We start from the raw sequence: 16,101 nt of genomic DNA, 5'->3' as shown, positions 1-16,101 counted from the left end.
AAATAGATCAGTTGCCTTTATTATTCATTGTTAATTAACAGCTTGTGAAAAAATGGTAGCTGAAGAACTTTTAAAGGCAAATATGTCCCTTAAGGTCTGAGGTGAGCTCATGGCTCTGAGCTCTGACGGCTAGGACATCAGATTACCTTGATGAGAGCATATTCCAGCCTTTCCTCCACAGAGCCTTTACGCCACTCATCAGTCTGTACAACTTTTTTTCCTCCTTGGGCATGATTCTGAAAAGAAAAGACATCCATAGGAGCTTGCCTGCATAAGAGGTGCAATTATGGGCTTCACATTCAGAAAAACCAGGATATTTCCAAGTAGTGACTCATAAAATAATTTTAGACTATGCAAAAGGTTTATATACATGCAAATCATGTTGCAAACACCTGTGATGTAATACATGCACCCAGGGTGTCTACATCCTAATAGGCATACACCTCAATGAAAATTTAAACAAAATATTTTTTTTAAAAAAAGAGAGAGCAGTTTGACAAATTTTGTGCTCATAAAAATGATGACATGACTAATCCTAAAGGATTTACTTCTGGGAACATATTTTAAATTGATTCCTGGCCCACACATTACATTTAATTTTAAAATTCTAATTAATTTGGCACTAATTCAGTTTCTGCTGGAATAGGTTATGTTATTCCATATCACAGACGTGTTTTCAATCAGTTCAGCCTACAAAACTACTGTTTGTCACACACATAGACTGCCCCAAGCTACCACATATCCTCACTGTCTCACACTCATACTCCCCTTGGCCATGAACACAGAGGCCAAAAGGGCTTCACAGTGCAAGAAAGTTCACAAGGACCCACCCCAGGAAGACTCATGGAAGAGAACCTTATCCAACACACTTCAGGCAAGTAATTTCTTTTCCCTACTCAGTTATTAGACATAATCTGACATCTCTCAGGCCTTATGAACTTCCTACACTTTTGAGTACTCATCAGCAAGTTTTTAAAGATAAAGCCATGGAAACAAGACCTCACTCACAGGAACAGAAAACAGAACAGCTCTCATCCATGTTTATACAAATATTATTTAACTTCACAACTTCTTGCTTCATAATCTTATTCCCCTCATATGTCTAGATTGTAAAAGGGAATGAAGGAAGGAATAAAATGCTGCCTGGAGACAACATAGACTTATATTAATTCTTAATTATATTAAAAACCTGACTGGACATGTCCCTGAGTAACCTGATCTTGGCTGGCACCTGATTTGAGATGGGAGGCTTGTAGTAGATGATCTCCAGAAGTCTCTATCCACCTCAGGAATCACCTCATGTGATTCACTGAAATGATACCAAGTGCTCTTCAACCTCTGGCCAGAAAGTTTAACAAGGGAACCACTGCAGCCTAAAAGTTAGCCTAAAGCCTAACCCATGACACTGCAGGGTGGACATGCAGGAGCAAAAGTGTTCGAGAATGTCTGCAGTTACATAAATCATAGAAAATGGTTTTTAATCTCAAACTTCAAATGAAGACTGATTCCCTAAATCTTCAAGGATAAAGTTCCTCTTTTTTGCCACTAGACTATTTAACTCCCTCAGTAAAACTACCACCACTAATAAAAGCAGATTTTCCAACAATGGCTTCCCAAACTTATAGACCTAGGACTCAACACCCACTTTTATTTCTACTTTTAAGGCTCCATTTAAATTCACATTCAGCCTTCTGCAGAAACACTTGCTCAAGGAATCCCTTTCTAACTCTCCCTTTATTTTTCTTCCTCTTTAGGCAATCTTGAATACACCAATGGTGCAACTCAGCTTAAACAGACAAGATCACTCCCAGGTGAACTGCTTGGACACCAAGAACACCATCTGAAATATCCTAAGCACAAGGGATAAAGAGAGTCTTCCTGTAGCAGTTTTTAACATGTTGCCACTGTTACTATAAAGCATGCACCACCAAAGGACAAAATACAAACCAAGTAAAGCTCTGCACAGAAACACTGCCTCCAGGAGCTGTAAAACAGACATGCAAGTCTTCTTGTTCATTCAAATCTAACAGCCACCCAACCCAGAGAGATTTTTGCTGTATCTCCCATTCAGAAAAGAATTTCACCAGTTACCTTACAGATAATTGTAATCTTTTTCCTTTATCACCATCATCACTAAAACATCTCAAAAACACTAAATACCCGATCCTCAATCTTGACACATTACATGAACTGGAAGTCTATGCAGAGCCACAAATCACAAGCAACTATTTCACTTTTTTTATATACTCCAAGCAAACCATTACCACCAGAGAGAGAGGTTTACTCTTAATCTCCCACAGAGCATTTGTCATTTAAGTTCGAGCACCCAGATCAGCTTACTTATGAGTTGGCCTTTGTTCTGGTTTTTGTTGGTTTGTGAGCATTTTTTGGTGGGGAAAGTCTGGTTGGGACTTTTGCTTCTTATTTTTTGAGGGTTTGGTTTTTTTCTGTAGAGAATGTCTATGCAGCTTGGTCTCCTGAAGCATATGAAGAGCTCTGGCACAGGCTCTTCCACAGCATGAAACTGGAGAGGTTTGATCTATCACAGATTACTCTGTGTTAATAACTGAACCACTTGTAGTATCATCAGGAAATTTTTACATCCACAGTTATACTGACACATGCAGTTTATAGGGTGTTTTACCTATCACCTGCAGGAAGGTTGTAAGGCTCAGATGCTAAGCTAACTACTGTTCAAAGCTTAAAACTGGAAGTTACCTGAGCATAATGTAAAAGTTTCTCTGTCGCATCAGGATCTTTGTTCCAGATTAGATTCTCACACAGCTGGAGCAATTCCTTGTGGATATCATCATACACAGGCAGATTCCCAGCATTCACAATTCCCATATCCATGCCATACTGGAAAAAACCATAGAGAATCCTCCAGAAAGGCTGTCAGACATAGCACTGCACATCTGCCAAGTGCAAACATATGGAAGCCAAAAGCACATCATACCTTAATGGCGTGGTAAAGGAACACTCCATGCATTGCTTCTCGAATGGCATCCATTCCTCGAAAGGAGAAGGACAGATTGGAAAGACCTCCACTTATCCTGGCTCCTGGCAGTGTTTCCTACAGGAATTGCACAGAGATTTTTAGAGAAGTGTTTTCCAGAAAGCAAATGTAAGTAAAGCATTCAGTTCATAAAACAATTGGCCCCTGAGCTCAGTGCATTGGCTATGTACCCTTTCTCTTTTCCCTGTTCCAAATCCTTTTAGTTACTCAAATTCATAAAGATCAATTCAAATCTTCAGGAAAATTTACAAATAAAGGAAAGATCCAGCAGCTTCTGTGGTTTCCATTGTCACAGGTGCTATTCTGAACACATCAGTTCTCCCACTGCAGCATTCCATATTTTCTCCATGCAAACCTACTTTTGGCTCTTCCTGTCCCCACACCTCTGGAAACAGGAGCAGCCAGTCTGCCTGCTTGCACATCTCAGGAGCAGGCTGCAGCTGAGCAGCCAAACTCAAGGGTGCAGCTCTACTTCCAGGAGCCCTGTGGTGACAAAGCAGCCCCAGACAGCTACTGGCAGAGCATCTCCACATCTATCAGGGTGTCTTGTGAAACACAACAGTGGGGTTTCCTTGGCTGCATGCAGGTGACGTCCCTTACTGCTATACTTCTTTACACATATTTTGGCTACATAAAAAGTCAGGTTGCCAAACAAATGCCTTCCATAGAAAAAGGACTTTTACTGAAAAAAAGCACTTTTTGCACACCTTTAAAGAGGTCCTTCTAGCTTGCAGATAAATGTGATCATTACCTCATTTAATTAAGGCAGTATATTTACAATACAGCAAATGGATTGAAATATATTTATAGAACTATCTGAAGCTGTTCTGCTGGAAATACAGCAATATTGGGGAATGTCTGGACTTCAGAAGAGTAGTCCTACTCACTAGGCCAAAATGTGTAACATTTTTCAGCAGTGTTTTGTTGTTGTTGTTGTCTGCAGGGGTGTGCAGTGTTTTTTCTGTTTTATGGGGGTTTAGGGTTTTAAGTCATCTCAGCAATATACTTCAATTTAAAATAACCTTACAACTCACTTTTATGGTTTTAGTAGCATTGATAAAATTTATGGCATAAAGGTTATGTTCTTCCATTCCAGTTCCTATGGTCAAAATATTAGGGTCAAATATTATATCATTTGGATTGAAGTGCACTTTTTCCACAAGGAGATGATAAGCTCTGGAACAGACTGCAATCTTGGTTTCTGTTTCCGTTGCCTAGTGAAGAAAAAAAATTCTGACATGAAACTTATAGACCACACAAAAAATAAACTCTTCAGAAATCATTTACAGCTCCAGTGACTCAAGACAGAATGTGAACATCACAAATATTAGAAAAGGATTATACATAAGAATATTATATTTAAAGTATCACCACCCTTATACCCGGAGTTTTCATTTAGCATATAAAAAGCAATCCCACTACCCAATTTTTCATCATCCTATGCAAAGCTTAATATGTGATTTTCGACATAACTAAATTAATTCACAAAGATTTCACTCCCATAAGAGACAGTTTCTGAACTAAAAATATCTTTTGTGAAGGAACAGTTCAGCACGTCTGAATAGCAAGAGACTCTCTTGAACTAACAGAGGTCCACTTAGATCAGTACATGGATTCTTCAAACATTTGAGCAGCACAAGAAATACTTACAAATCAGGGTCAAAACAAAGGTCATAACTGCTAAGGTTATACAGAACATCTCTAAATCAACTGTGTCAAGGTAACAAAGCAACTTTGTATTGAAAAAGAGGAAGAAAGTCTTACACTTCAGAAGAAAAACACCTCTCCTTTAAAGTGACACTCACCTGCCCCACTTCATCAAAAGCCATAACAACCACAGCTGCTCCATACAATTTAATTTTCCTCGCTTTCTCCAGAAAGTCTTCCTCACCTTCCTTTAGACTGATACTGTTTACAATGCATTTCCCTTGGCAACATTTCAAACCTGCTTCAATCACTGAAAAATTTGAGGAGTCTATGCATAACGGCACCTGGAAGTAATAGTAAGCCAGGAGAATACACAGAAGTTAAGAATTACAGTTCTATGTGTTGTTTGTCCATTTGGACATAAAAATGCGCACAACATTAATCAGCATTTAGGAATAAATGTTTCCACATTATATTCAGAGATTCATTTTATTTTAAATGCAAAACTCAGAGCAAATTTATTTCAAGAGCTTCCATGGCAGCTCCATCATATATCATATAGAGATCTCTACTTCTCCCTGTAATATCTTGTGTTTCTGATTTAGATACTCATTTTTAGAGAAAGCACATTGCAGAACTATTTTTTTAAAGCTATTCTATATCCATAGCAACTTTAAGGTTTGTGGAAAGCAGTATCATTATGCACTGCTAACATATACATTATGGCTTATAACTGCTCCAGAATGAACCTGCATTCAGCTTTTCTAGCCAGTGAAAAGGACTGGCATATATTTATGTGAAAACAGACAGAAAAGCCTCCGTTTCACCCAAAGGCCTTCCCTATTACAGTGTCACTTCCTCTCAGGGGACAAATACACCTGCCTAAGCACATAAACTGGTTTTTAAATGAAACGGTATCAACATCTCCAGCATGCAATTTGCAAGTCAGTAACATGTTCATTATTGTGACTCAATTACAACCTTGGCAATATCAGGTTCCGATGAAATCAAGTTACAAAATCTGGTCATTGCAGTGGGGCCGTCCAACATCCCATCATCCATATTTATGTCAAGAATCTGGGCCCCCATCTCAACTTGCAATTTGGCTACACTCAGAGCTTCCTAAAGAAGAAAGTCAAAAACCAAAACAACATTGAGAAGAAAAAAAATCCTACTTATTCTCAGGATAACATTTCATTTCTCCGAACTAAGCATGCAGTCAAAAATTTAAAGATTTGCAAGGCATCCTATAAGAAAATAAGGAAATGGTCTGTAATGTACAACAATACAGAAAAGTTGCTGATACGGAAAACCTATAATTAATTTGTTTACAGAACATGACATCAGAGACCTGATGTGCTGGTAGCATCACCAACTGTAGAAAGTTGGTCATAGGCTTAATTTCATAATTTAAGATTTGCATGGTAACAAGGACTTGTGTCTGCACAAGATGACAGGAAAATACAGTCTCTGTGATGGTATGAAATAAGGGCCTTGCATTACAAGTTCTGGTGTTTTGTAACAGGATACTTAATTTTTAAAGGCTTTTCAACATTTTTGCAAACTGCAGAATAATCACAAATGCTAAGAAAGAAAACTAAAGCTTTTCCCCCAGCCTAGATAAATATCTGAACACCCATTCTGTTCACTTTGTCTCTTTGTCATTCTGCAGAGTCCCTAACAACCTGTGTTTAAAGGTCTCTTCGTTTAATAAGCCTAACGTGCTTCATGACTTCTATGAGCCTAAGAGTCAGACTTCAAAAAACCAACTAAGGCTTTCATTCTGATTTGATGTAACATCAGACTATACTCTGGGAAAGAGACTTAACTCTCAAGAAAAGTCACTCTGCTATTTGTTTCAATGTTACAGCATCAATTCACACCAGTAAAGAATAAGTCTTCCAGTCTCTTCGTTTCTCCCCTGCAGTAGTTTCAAGAAAGCCATTACCCTCTAAGCATCTTTTTCTGTACCAATGCTCATGTAGCCTGCTGGAGTCAGAGATCAAAGTAGGCACCAATTAGATGTAATCAAAATGCTGAGCCCAACTGGGGAAGTGAGGAAGGGGAAAAAGAGTGAGAGCTGCACAGTGCCACAATCTATCCCAAGTCAGATGTTCCTCGTAACTTGAAAGAAGGGATTACACCCACCTTTTTCCCCTCTTCTCTGAAAACCAACCCCCTACATGCAGCACAGACCAAGACATTTTCTAAACCATTACCAGCTGTATAATTAAATTAAAAATTAAAAGTTTCCTGTAACACTTGTCAAAAAAAATACAGAAGTCCTTGTAAAGCCCTTCTCACAGTTATTAGCAGCTGGCAAGCAGAAAAACAAGGACAGTGAAAAAATAAACCCTCCACATTTTCTTACTCTAGAATAGTGCTTTGTGCCAGCAAAACAAACAGTAATAGTGTAATGGACCAATAGAAAATCAGAGCATCAGCTAGAAAGATTATTGTTCATATGAGATTATTGTCAATAGGTATACTTCATAGTTGCCTGCCATGATGAGTTTAGCAAACTTCCGTGATCCTGCAACATTGCAGCGTTCACCAATATTAACGAAGTTGGTGTATGGCCCAATCCTGAACGGCTCCAGACCTTAAAAAGATATTTTTGAACATATTTGTTAAAACAGAAAAGAAAAAACTGTGTAAGAAAGACAAAATCTCTTTTCTGAACTGTAAAATAAAATTCTCTCTCTCATAATGACTTCTCAGTACATCAGTGCTCTAATGAGTAACTAGCAAAGCAATGCAATGAAACAGCTGCCAATACATACGCCAAATCTTTCTGCTCTTCCTCAATGACAGTCAATAATTTACCTGACCCACAAAAAATAACAACCAACTTTTCCAATACAGAAGTTAAGCTATGATTTTTTGGACATCTGTGTGTATGTCCTCTCAACCTTCAACTATTTTACCTCATGCATGACACCCTGAGAGAAGCAACAGCCCACTGAACTGACTGACCAACAAGGGCAGCTCATAACCGCATACCCTAGTTCAGAGAAACAAGGCCAGCTGGGCCCTTGGGTAGCAGGCAATGCAGAGGCAAACAAACTCTTCAGCAGAACCAAATAAGCTAAGGCATTACATCACAGGCCAACCATGATATATTTTATTTATGCTAAACTGATCTGACCTGAGGTTAAAATGCCAGACTGAAAAGATGGTACTGTTTTATTCAGGTACATGGCTCAAAGGCTTAAAAGAATGCCTAAAGTGTGGAACATACAAACAAAACATGTTCTGGCCTGGATGTATTGCTGGAACACAGTCCCAGTATGACTGAATGAGCATCTGAGGTGAGACAGGACAGCCCTCACACAGCTGGTGTACAAGGATCTCATCCCAGCTCTGCCAATAACTGTAGCCAAATTACCTGGTCTCCCTGTGTTTGACTCTCCCTGTTGTAAAGTGAAGACAAAGATACTCATTCACCCTTACAACATGTCTGAGACTTGCAGAGTAGATTATGTTATACAAGATGGCAGCAAAAATGTTCTACTACTCCTTTAGGCAAAACAGTAAAACTTAGATGTAGTTACACATCCATAAGCTTGCTGGAGTCAGGTAGAACCAGAGGTTCACAGGCATTGTTCTGATCAGCAGAAAACAGCCAATAAATTTATAAAGGAAACTCGCATTAGTTATGAAACTAAGCTGTTACACACTTTACCTGACAGCAGCATGTATCCTTGAGAGAGAGAAGGTGGAACACGAGGCTTACAGAATTTCACAGCTTCGGCAATTTTTCTGAGTTACAGAAATAAGAAAGTTTTCAATTAAAATTACATTACTCCAGACAAGACCCAAACAGCATATACACTAGACATATAGCTACATTTCCAATTTAGCCCTGTAGAGACAAGACTAATTATGTAGTTTCACTTTGTGAGGCCAAAGGCAAAAACATACTCCCAGAAGATTCTAACATAGCTATTTGCAGGAAATATACAATGCTGGAGGTTTTTAAAGTGCAGAATGAGATACAATGGGACAGTTGAAGGATTTATGAATCAGTGCTCAGCCACACTGACTCTTACCCTATTCATGACTTGCTGAGCTGAGCAACTGCTAATGACTGAAATACCAAAACCAATCAACCAAAAAAAAAATCCCACAAAATCACATGCAAACAAAACAAACAAAAAACAAGCCCAAACAAATAAAAACAAACAAAAAACCCCAATCACCTCCACAAAAAACCCCAAAAAACTCAAGGGACAAACATTGCTTGGTACTGAGACACATTTCTCAGATGCCAGAATGACTCATGCTGTTCACATTCATGTTCTCTTCACACTACTCAGGACTGACACACAGTGTCCTCTACATGTTTACATGTCACCTCTTCCCAGTTTATATCAGGGTAAAAATTAATCACAACAGCCCTTTCTTTTTCAAGTTTAGGTGGAAAAAGGAGGCTTTCCCACTGACCTACTTGCAGAGACAAAGACATCAAATGCTCCTTCTTACTAGCCAGGACCAGCACCAGCTGTACAGCATTCATAGAACTTCTGTTTAGGAATTTCCCCAACAAACACACACACATCCCTTTCTTCCATCTACCATCAAAGGAAACCTTAAGTTTCACCTTGTGGCTAAGATTGCAAAAAAAAGAGAAAGAAGATACAGCACAATAAAGGAGAGAATAAGAAGTCTATTCTATTCATCATTAGAGAGGGAGAAGTAATTCCAGAACAATTTTAGGTGACAAAACCAAAGAGGTTTAATCCTTGTCTGAACCACACTTCCACTCATTCTTCATGATATGAACAGGTTGTTCCCACTTCATATATTGCTGCTATTGGCATTCAAGTGATCCATCTTTTCAGGAAACTCTAAGACAAGCCATGGAATATTGTGCCAGAGAAGCAGCACTTAAATTTACTTTGCAGTCCAGAGCTGTAGCACATGAAGTACCTGATATGTGCTGGTGTGGTACCACAGCAACCTCCAACTATGTTGACCAAACCATCCAAAGCAAAATTCTGTAAGAGGAAGGAACATTTTGTTCAGAGTTATTACAGCTATGTTATACATACATTTATTTATTTGTTTTTCTCCACATGTGAAGCAATTCAGGAAGCTCAGAAGAAAAACACTAAATTAAAAAAACAATTTGCACTATATTGTCTCTTTAGGATTTGTTTTGAGATTAGATTCCCAAGGCTAACCAGCAATTTCAACTGGTAATTTCAAGAGACTACATTTGAAACTGGCCAGACACAGTTTTGTCCTATGCAGATCCAGTGGCATGGGGAATGACACTCTGCACTGGAACACCCCCAACATCAACAGTTCCATACACACTCTCTGTAAAATTGTGCCAAGTTCATAACCACCACTCAGCTTTTTCAACAATTCCCAAATAGAACAGTAAGAACACAGGAGTGCAATGAGTAAAATGCACAGATCAAGCAGCAGGAAACCTTAAGTTAGCACATAGAAGTAATTAAGGTTTTCAGTTTCCTAAGTAGTTTTCCTAGTGTGATACTTCAAATCACTGTCATTGAGCAAATTGTCTATAAACAATCCAAATGACATACAGAGTATCTGAGGGAAAAAAAATCCATCCCCAATATTGTAACAAGTATGCACAGGATACAAGCAGAGCTCTTGTCTACTAGTATATCAGATGTCACATAATCAGAAGTATTTTATACCTTTATATGCTTGGCAGTCACTTCTGGAGTTTCATCATAACCACCAAAAGTATTGGGAAGACCTTAAAACATAATTTTTGTTTAGTATTAGAATTTGTTTAAAGTCCAAAACAACAGAACTATATTTCATAAAAGGCACATTGTACTGCTACAATTGTAAGAGGACTATAATGCCTCATCACCCTTGCAATCACTACTCAGCAGATTATTAATTATGCAAGAAAGCATTCTGGATTCATTGTCACAGAACAACAGTTACTTCCAGCAGTTTAAAATATTCTTACTTTCTTTTTAATAGTAAAATCAATCATCTTTTTAAGCTACTTCAATTCTATCGTTGCTAATGAGATGGAACAGGTTAGCTACACTGCATGTGCCTGTAAGCATAGGAACATGGGCACCAACACACCTGCGTTGGGGTAACAGATGATGTAGGCGCTTGTACATTTTCCAATTGTTTCAATGAATGGACGCATTTCAACTGCCCCTAAAGCACAATTTAAGCCAATACTGGAAAATAAATTTTCAAAAATTATGTTGAAGTAAAAACACCTTTTACACACAGAACAGATAAATGTTAGTGCTGGCAACTGCTAACTCCCACAATCATCTAAAACAAAACCAACCTGATCTCCAATTTCTTTAATCATCATCATCAATACAGCATGACTGTGCAAAAGGAGAACCCCCAGATGGAAGAAAAGCACAAGAGGGAAGGGAGCTGGGCTGAATTGAACTGGGAACAATAAATCAAGATTTCATTTCAAAATCCAGGAGGAAAGTGGCAGCATTTTGACAGCAACTGCAGCAACACGACGGCTCTGTTTTCTAGGTAAGAGAGAGAACAAGTGGAATGAGAATGGCAGATGGGAAAGAAGTCTTGTGCTACAGGAAAAAGTATGAAAAAAAGGTCGAAAAGGCAAGACCTGCTTCAAGCTGCTAATTCATCATTTCCTTTACAAATTATACATAAATTTTGTCAACTTTGGAACAGAGCAAGTGCCTCCCGCAAGAAGCCTCAAGGCAGCACTAAGCTTGAGCAACTGAATCTGCTACTTCTTACTAACCAAGACAGCACTACAGCAGAAGAATTTTTCCATTAATAAGTTTCTAAACAACTTTACTACTATATGAGATATAATCATATTTTCTTTCATTCAATGGCAGATAGATAAATGAGACTTGCACTCAAAATATCTCCATTTGTATTAAATACAGAAATTTCTCTTGCAGAAAGTATGTGAGATATCTTTTACATGTTTCCATGATCTTTCTGCACCATTCTAGAAAACCCCTTGTGAGCACTGCAGAACTCAGAAGGTGTTCACAGAGCTGCTGGAAGAAGAAGACATAAAAAAGGTTTCTCCTTTCCCGAAATAACAGTCTCAGGGAGGATGCAAGCTAACCCACTGAAACAGGAATGCACAACAGCCACATCGCCCAGCTGACTGAGCTCCACAGGCAGCCGAAAGCCCTGCACAAGACTGGGAGCGTAAAATGGTTCTTGACTTTTCTCCTGTTTCCAAGCAGTAGGCAGGGCATTGGTAACTCTGTAAGTAGTAGCAATTGCAGTCAGATTTACTTGTTGAACAGAATGAAAAATTGTTGAAATCTGAGGGGCTCACAGCAACATCCAAATTAAGGATTTTGAATATCACAGTCACAGATCAAGATCAAATAACACACAAACTCCTTCTCCCAATCACTTAGGGATGAGACAGTAAGGGTTTGGTTGTATTTTTGGTTTGGTTTGGTGTTTGAGGGGGGAGGGTATATGTGTATATGTTTTTTAAACAGCAACTTCTACCTCCAAAGTGCTTTCTCTAATACATCTTAAACTAGCCAGAAAATTTTGAAAATAATCTTTTTTTTCTCACTTCAAGATCTGATGTTTATGTATCTTTAAATCCATCATACAGATTCCCTGGGTACAAATAGCAAACCCAAGGAATACACAATTTATTACAGCAATGAGGTTCTGGAATTCATTTCAAAGTATGGGCTCCTCTCACTTAATATTTTCAAAGCAAAGCAAGTCCAGAACAGTTAGCAAGACTGCCCTTATCAAATGCAGACAAATGCAGCGTATTTCCTACTCTTAAGTCACTCAATTTACTAGCTTCCAGCTCATACTCCCCACACTCCAAACTGCCTGAATTATTACCCATTACAGGAGTTGCTGACAAGTATATTCATGAGCATCACACAATCCAAGCATTACTTATCTCAGAACTGTACCAAAGACATGCACATTCATTCAGAAACAATAAGTAGCTCGTGTGGCCAGTATCATCTCCTCACAGCACTCAACATCATGCAAGAAAACATTTGAGTAAAGCAAACTGCTAACCATGCCATAAAAGCCAGCAGCCTTGAGGCAAATAGCTGATATTCTGTCACTGCTACCCTAGGGTAATAACCATCACACACCCATCTTAAACATCACCTCCCTCTCTTGCTCATTTCTCCACAGCAGTCATACATAAACTCCTGTGAAAGATAAGGCTGCAGAGCCCCTCGGGACCAGAACAAATCCACATTATGGCCCAAAACACAGCGTATGTCTTCTAAATGCTGCCACAGTAGAAACAACCATAGGATCTGAAACAACACATCTGAGCATCTTTCATGGCAAGCAGTTTGACACGCATCTTTCAGCAGTTAAGTACAGCTCATGAGTTTCTCAGCTACCACTTCCCCAATCCAAACACAAAGTACACATTTTTAAGGGTGGGGTCCAAACCAAACTGAATTAAGGATGACACATCACCCTAATCAGGGCATACACAACCCAAACAGAAACACATGAACATGTATAACACGATTCCTAGGATCCTACCATTAATCAGCTTTTTCACAACCCTAAAGCCACTCTGCACCAATTTGGCCACAGAAACAACATTAAACGCAATCTGTTCCAACCACTAAAACCCTTCTGCTACAGTGCTGCATAGTAGCCTTTTCACAAATGAGAAACAGGCCTTAAACATTGAGATCCATGAGACAGCTTTTATGAAATATGCTTTATTAAATTCTTGAATTCTGCTCCAGTGCCCTTCTCTCTTCTTCAGAAGCAAGAAAGTTAGAGCAAAATTATCTGAGACAGACTCATGCCAAATATGGATCACGAGGCCGTGATGCTGAGAGAAGAAGTCAACTACCACCCTGTTCCAAGAGGCTCCATATGTTACTTCTGGAACACCGTCTGGTCTGGGAAAGTGGAGCCTCAAGGGCAGTCAGGAAAACTGTGAATGCAGTCTTCTGCTTCTGCATCACTGAGATGACAGATTGCGTGGTTTAGCTGAAATTTTGTTGTAAAAACAAACAATGGCTCATCATAATGTGCATGGTGTGCACTACTAACAGCAAACTAAGTGCTTTCAATTAGAATATTCTAAGAAAAAAACATCTATTTCTGGCTTTTGTGTGAAGAGACCCAGCCTGAGAATGAAAAAAGGTAAAGAAGGAAGTGAAGACAAGGAGGTAGAACAGGGTAAAGCAACACAGAAGAGTAGATAACCAGAGGATGGTATTTAAATAAACATGCAAAACCTTGCACAATGACCAAATCTGACATATTAACAATTTGCACAGATTTTAACCTCACATTTATTTGAACTTTTCTTCCTGGAGAGAAAAGAATTAAAATAAATAGAGGCATCAGGAGCTCTCAAAAAAACCACGCACATCCTTGAGATAATCACTCAGGGCACATTCTTCTAAGAGTTCAGTAAAAAGAACACTGCAATAGCATTTTATGCTTTGCTCTTTCAAGACACCCTAAAACACTCTCAGATGGCACTGCTTTCCTCTGAGACAAGTCCTGCCTGTACCAGGGATTGGCTCCTTGCACAGCCCAAGACAGTAGGAGATGGCAAACTACAGTTTCAGATTTTGACCTAATTGTGATTTCAGTGTAAGCACAAATCCTCAGATTATTTAAAGCAATGAATTACAAATTCAGCTTTCTTTGGTAACATAATTTCTGTTGAGGGAATGATAAAAAAGCACATTAGCAATGCACATGATTACGTATGATTACAATTTGTATAGCTTCCATTTAGCTGCAAGCAAGGGTTAAAATAGAAAAGAATTACAATCTACAACTAATTAACTATGAGAATGAACAATACATTTCCTTACCAAAGTGGCTTACTGTGGGAAACACTAATGACAAATGCCTCCCCTGTCTGGCCAGAGAGGGTACGCCCACTCTTATCCACAATAGTTCCAGAAACCTAAATATCAATTGAACACAGAGAAAGAAGAATTAAATGCACAATAGAATGGAAAATTAAAGTGGATGAACTGCTATTATACACCTGTGCTCCACTCAAAGTGATAAGGCACAACTCAAACAGAAAAATTAAACCCTTTTCACCATATAAATGTTTAAATATTTTCCCAGGAGAAAGAAGACTGGTTAAAGGTTTTTGTCTTTCTCTCTCTCCCCCCTCTGAGTTAAGGGGTTAAGTCAGAAATGTAGTTAGCAAAGATCATATACTGTGATTAGAGCTTAACAAGAAAATCAATCGATACCAGGTGGGGATACCTGAAACAAGGTTGGGAATGACAAGTGATTTACGAAGTATTGTAAGAGTGTGTAAGCCATAAATACCAAGGACTTGTAAGAATGAGAGCAGGTTTGGACTGTGACCAGCAAATCAAGGAGCCCTGCCAACCTGACACAGGGTGAAGAGTTTACCATGAGGAAGATGCCTTCCTTCCTCCCCAGAAGCCCACCGACCCAATTAAAGAGGACAATTGCGTGGCCATAATGGATATTCAGCTGATTATAATACAAAGTGGGCAGGTAATGATTATGTATTATGCATCCTTAGAAACCACTCAGATATGTAAAACCTTTTCTGTATAAATAGAGAGCAGGAGTCTCCAACTCCTCGTGCATGTCTTTGGGAAAGATTCCACATGCTTCTGGAGCTGTAAAAAATACCAATCTTTTCAACTTTAACTAGTTGGAGAGTCGTTCTGTCCATGCTTCACTTCCTCAGGGGGGAAGAAAGAAAACAAAAGAAAAGGGAGAAAACCACTCTCAACTATCCAGCAGCCAGGTAGCATGAGTACCATGGTATCATTCTGATGGCAGTCTCTGAAACAGCCCACAGGAGTGTTTTGTTTAGGCAGCACTCAGTGGTCACCTTCTCCTCACTTCAGCTACTTCAGGTCTCAGGACTGCTATTAAGTGTTTGGTGGAGGTAGGTCTGACCTTAACAAGTAACTCCTTTCACCACAAGGGAACATCAAATGTTGCAACTTAGTAGTGAAGTATAAGTTTTAACCTGTATAATCACACTTCTTAAGCAGTATACAGAGAGATGTGCAAATAATATCTTGATCTCAACTAACTATGAAGTCAAGAATTTGGGAGGCATCTGGATGAGCCAGGAAAGGCTCCTCAGATGTCCTGGTCCTGGCCAGGACAAGGTTAATTCTTGCAGAAGCCAGGAGGGGACATGGCTAGGACACCAGAGGTTATAGCACATCATTGCCAGGACCACAGAGGTTATACCACATCATTATCAGGTGTGGGAGAAGGGAGACTCTCCAGTGAGAAGGGGCTCCTTCCAGTGGGACAGGGTAATACCAGCTCCAAGCCAGTCCTGAGCCGGAGACTTGGTAGACGCCAGTCCCAAGCCAGAGGGAGCAGCTGCGTGGCTGCAGTCAGCTTGAGCTCCAAGGTGAGCATTTTGCATGTGAGTCACTCACTCTTGTATACACTTTTGTCATCAATATTGTTGCTGT

At 39.2% G+C, this 16,101-nt stretch overlaps 1 protein-coding gene across 3 annotated transcripts in view; it reads right to left on the bottom strand.

The window, feature by feature from the left end:
- Positions 1-16,101, bottom strand: part of MTR (5-methyltetrahydrofolate-homocysteine methyltransferase) — a 51,451-nt gene that overhangs the window by 21,006 nt on the left and 14,344 nt on the right. For 2 of the 3 annotated variants that reach the window (XM_058021411.1, XM_058021409.1), the window contains exons 8-19: positions 14,482-14,576; positions 10,748-10,848; positions 10,339-10,400; positions 9,596-9,663; positions 8,349-8,425; positions 7,153-7,265; positions 5,645-5,785; positions 4,822-5,007; positions 4,051-4,230; positions 2,957-3,073; positions 2,719-2,859; positions 147-236 (exon numbers count right to left, since the gene is read on the bottom strand). In XM_058021411.1, the coding sequence (XP_057877394.1) occupies positions 147-236; positions 2,719-2,859; positions 2,957-3,073; positions 4,051-4,230; positions 4,822-5,007; positions 5,645-5,785; positions 7,153-7,265; positions 8,349-8,425; positions 9,596-9,663; positions 10,339-10,400; positions 10,748-10,848; positions 14,482-14,576 (1,371 nt within the window). Of the gene's footprint in view, positions 1-146; positions 237-2,718; positions 2,860-2,956; positions 3,074-4,050; positions 4,231-4,821; positions 5,008-5,644; positions 5,786-7,152; positions 7,266-8,348; positions 8,426-9,595; positions 9,664-10,338; positions 10,401-10,747; positions 10,849-10,964; positions 11,160-14,481; positions 14,577-16,101 lie in introns of those variants that run through there. The other variant, XM_058021412.1, reaches the window with a different exon arrangement.

This window comes from Melospiza georgiana, chromosome 3 (genome assembly GCF_028018845.1).
Source record: "Melospiza georgiana isolate bMelGeo1 chromosome 3, bMelGeo1.pri, whole genome shotgun sequence".
Classification (NCBI taxonomy): domain Eukaryota; kingdom Metazoa; phylum Chordata; class Aves; order Passeriformes; family Passerellidae; genus Melospiza; species Melospiza georgiana.
Note: the sequence above shows the minus strand (reverse complement) of the source record. Positions and strands in the feature narration are given on the sequence as shown.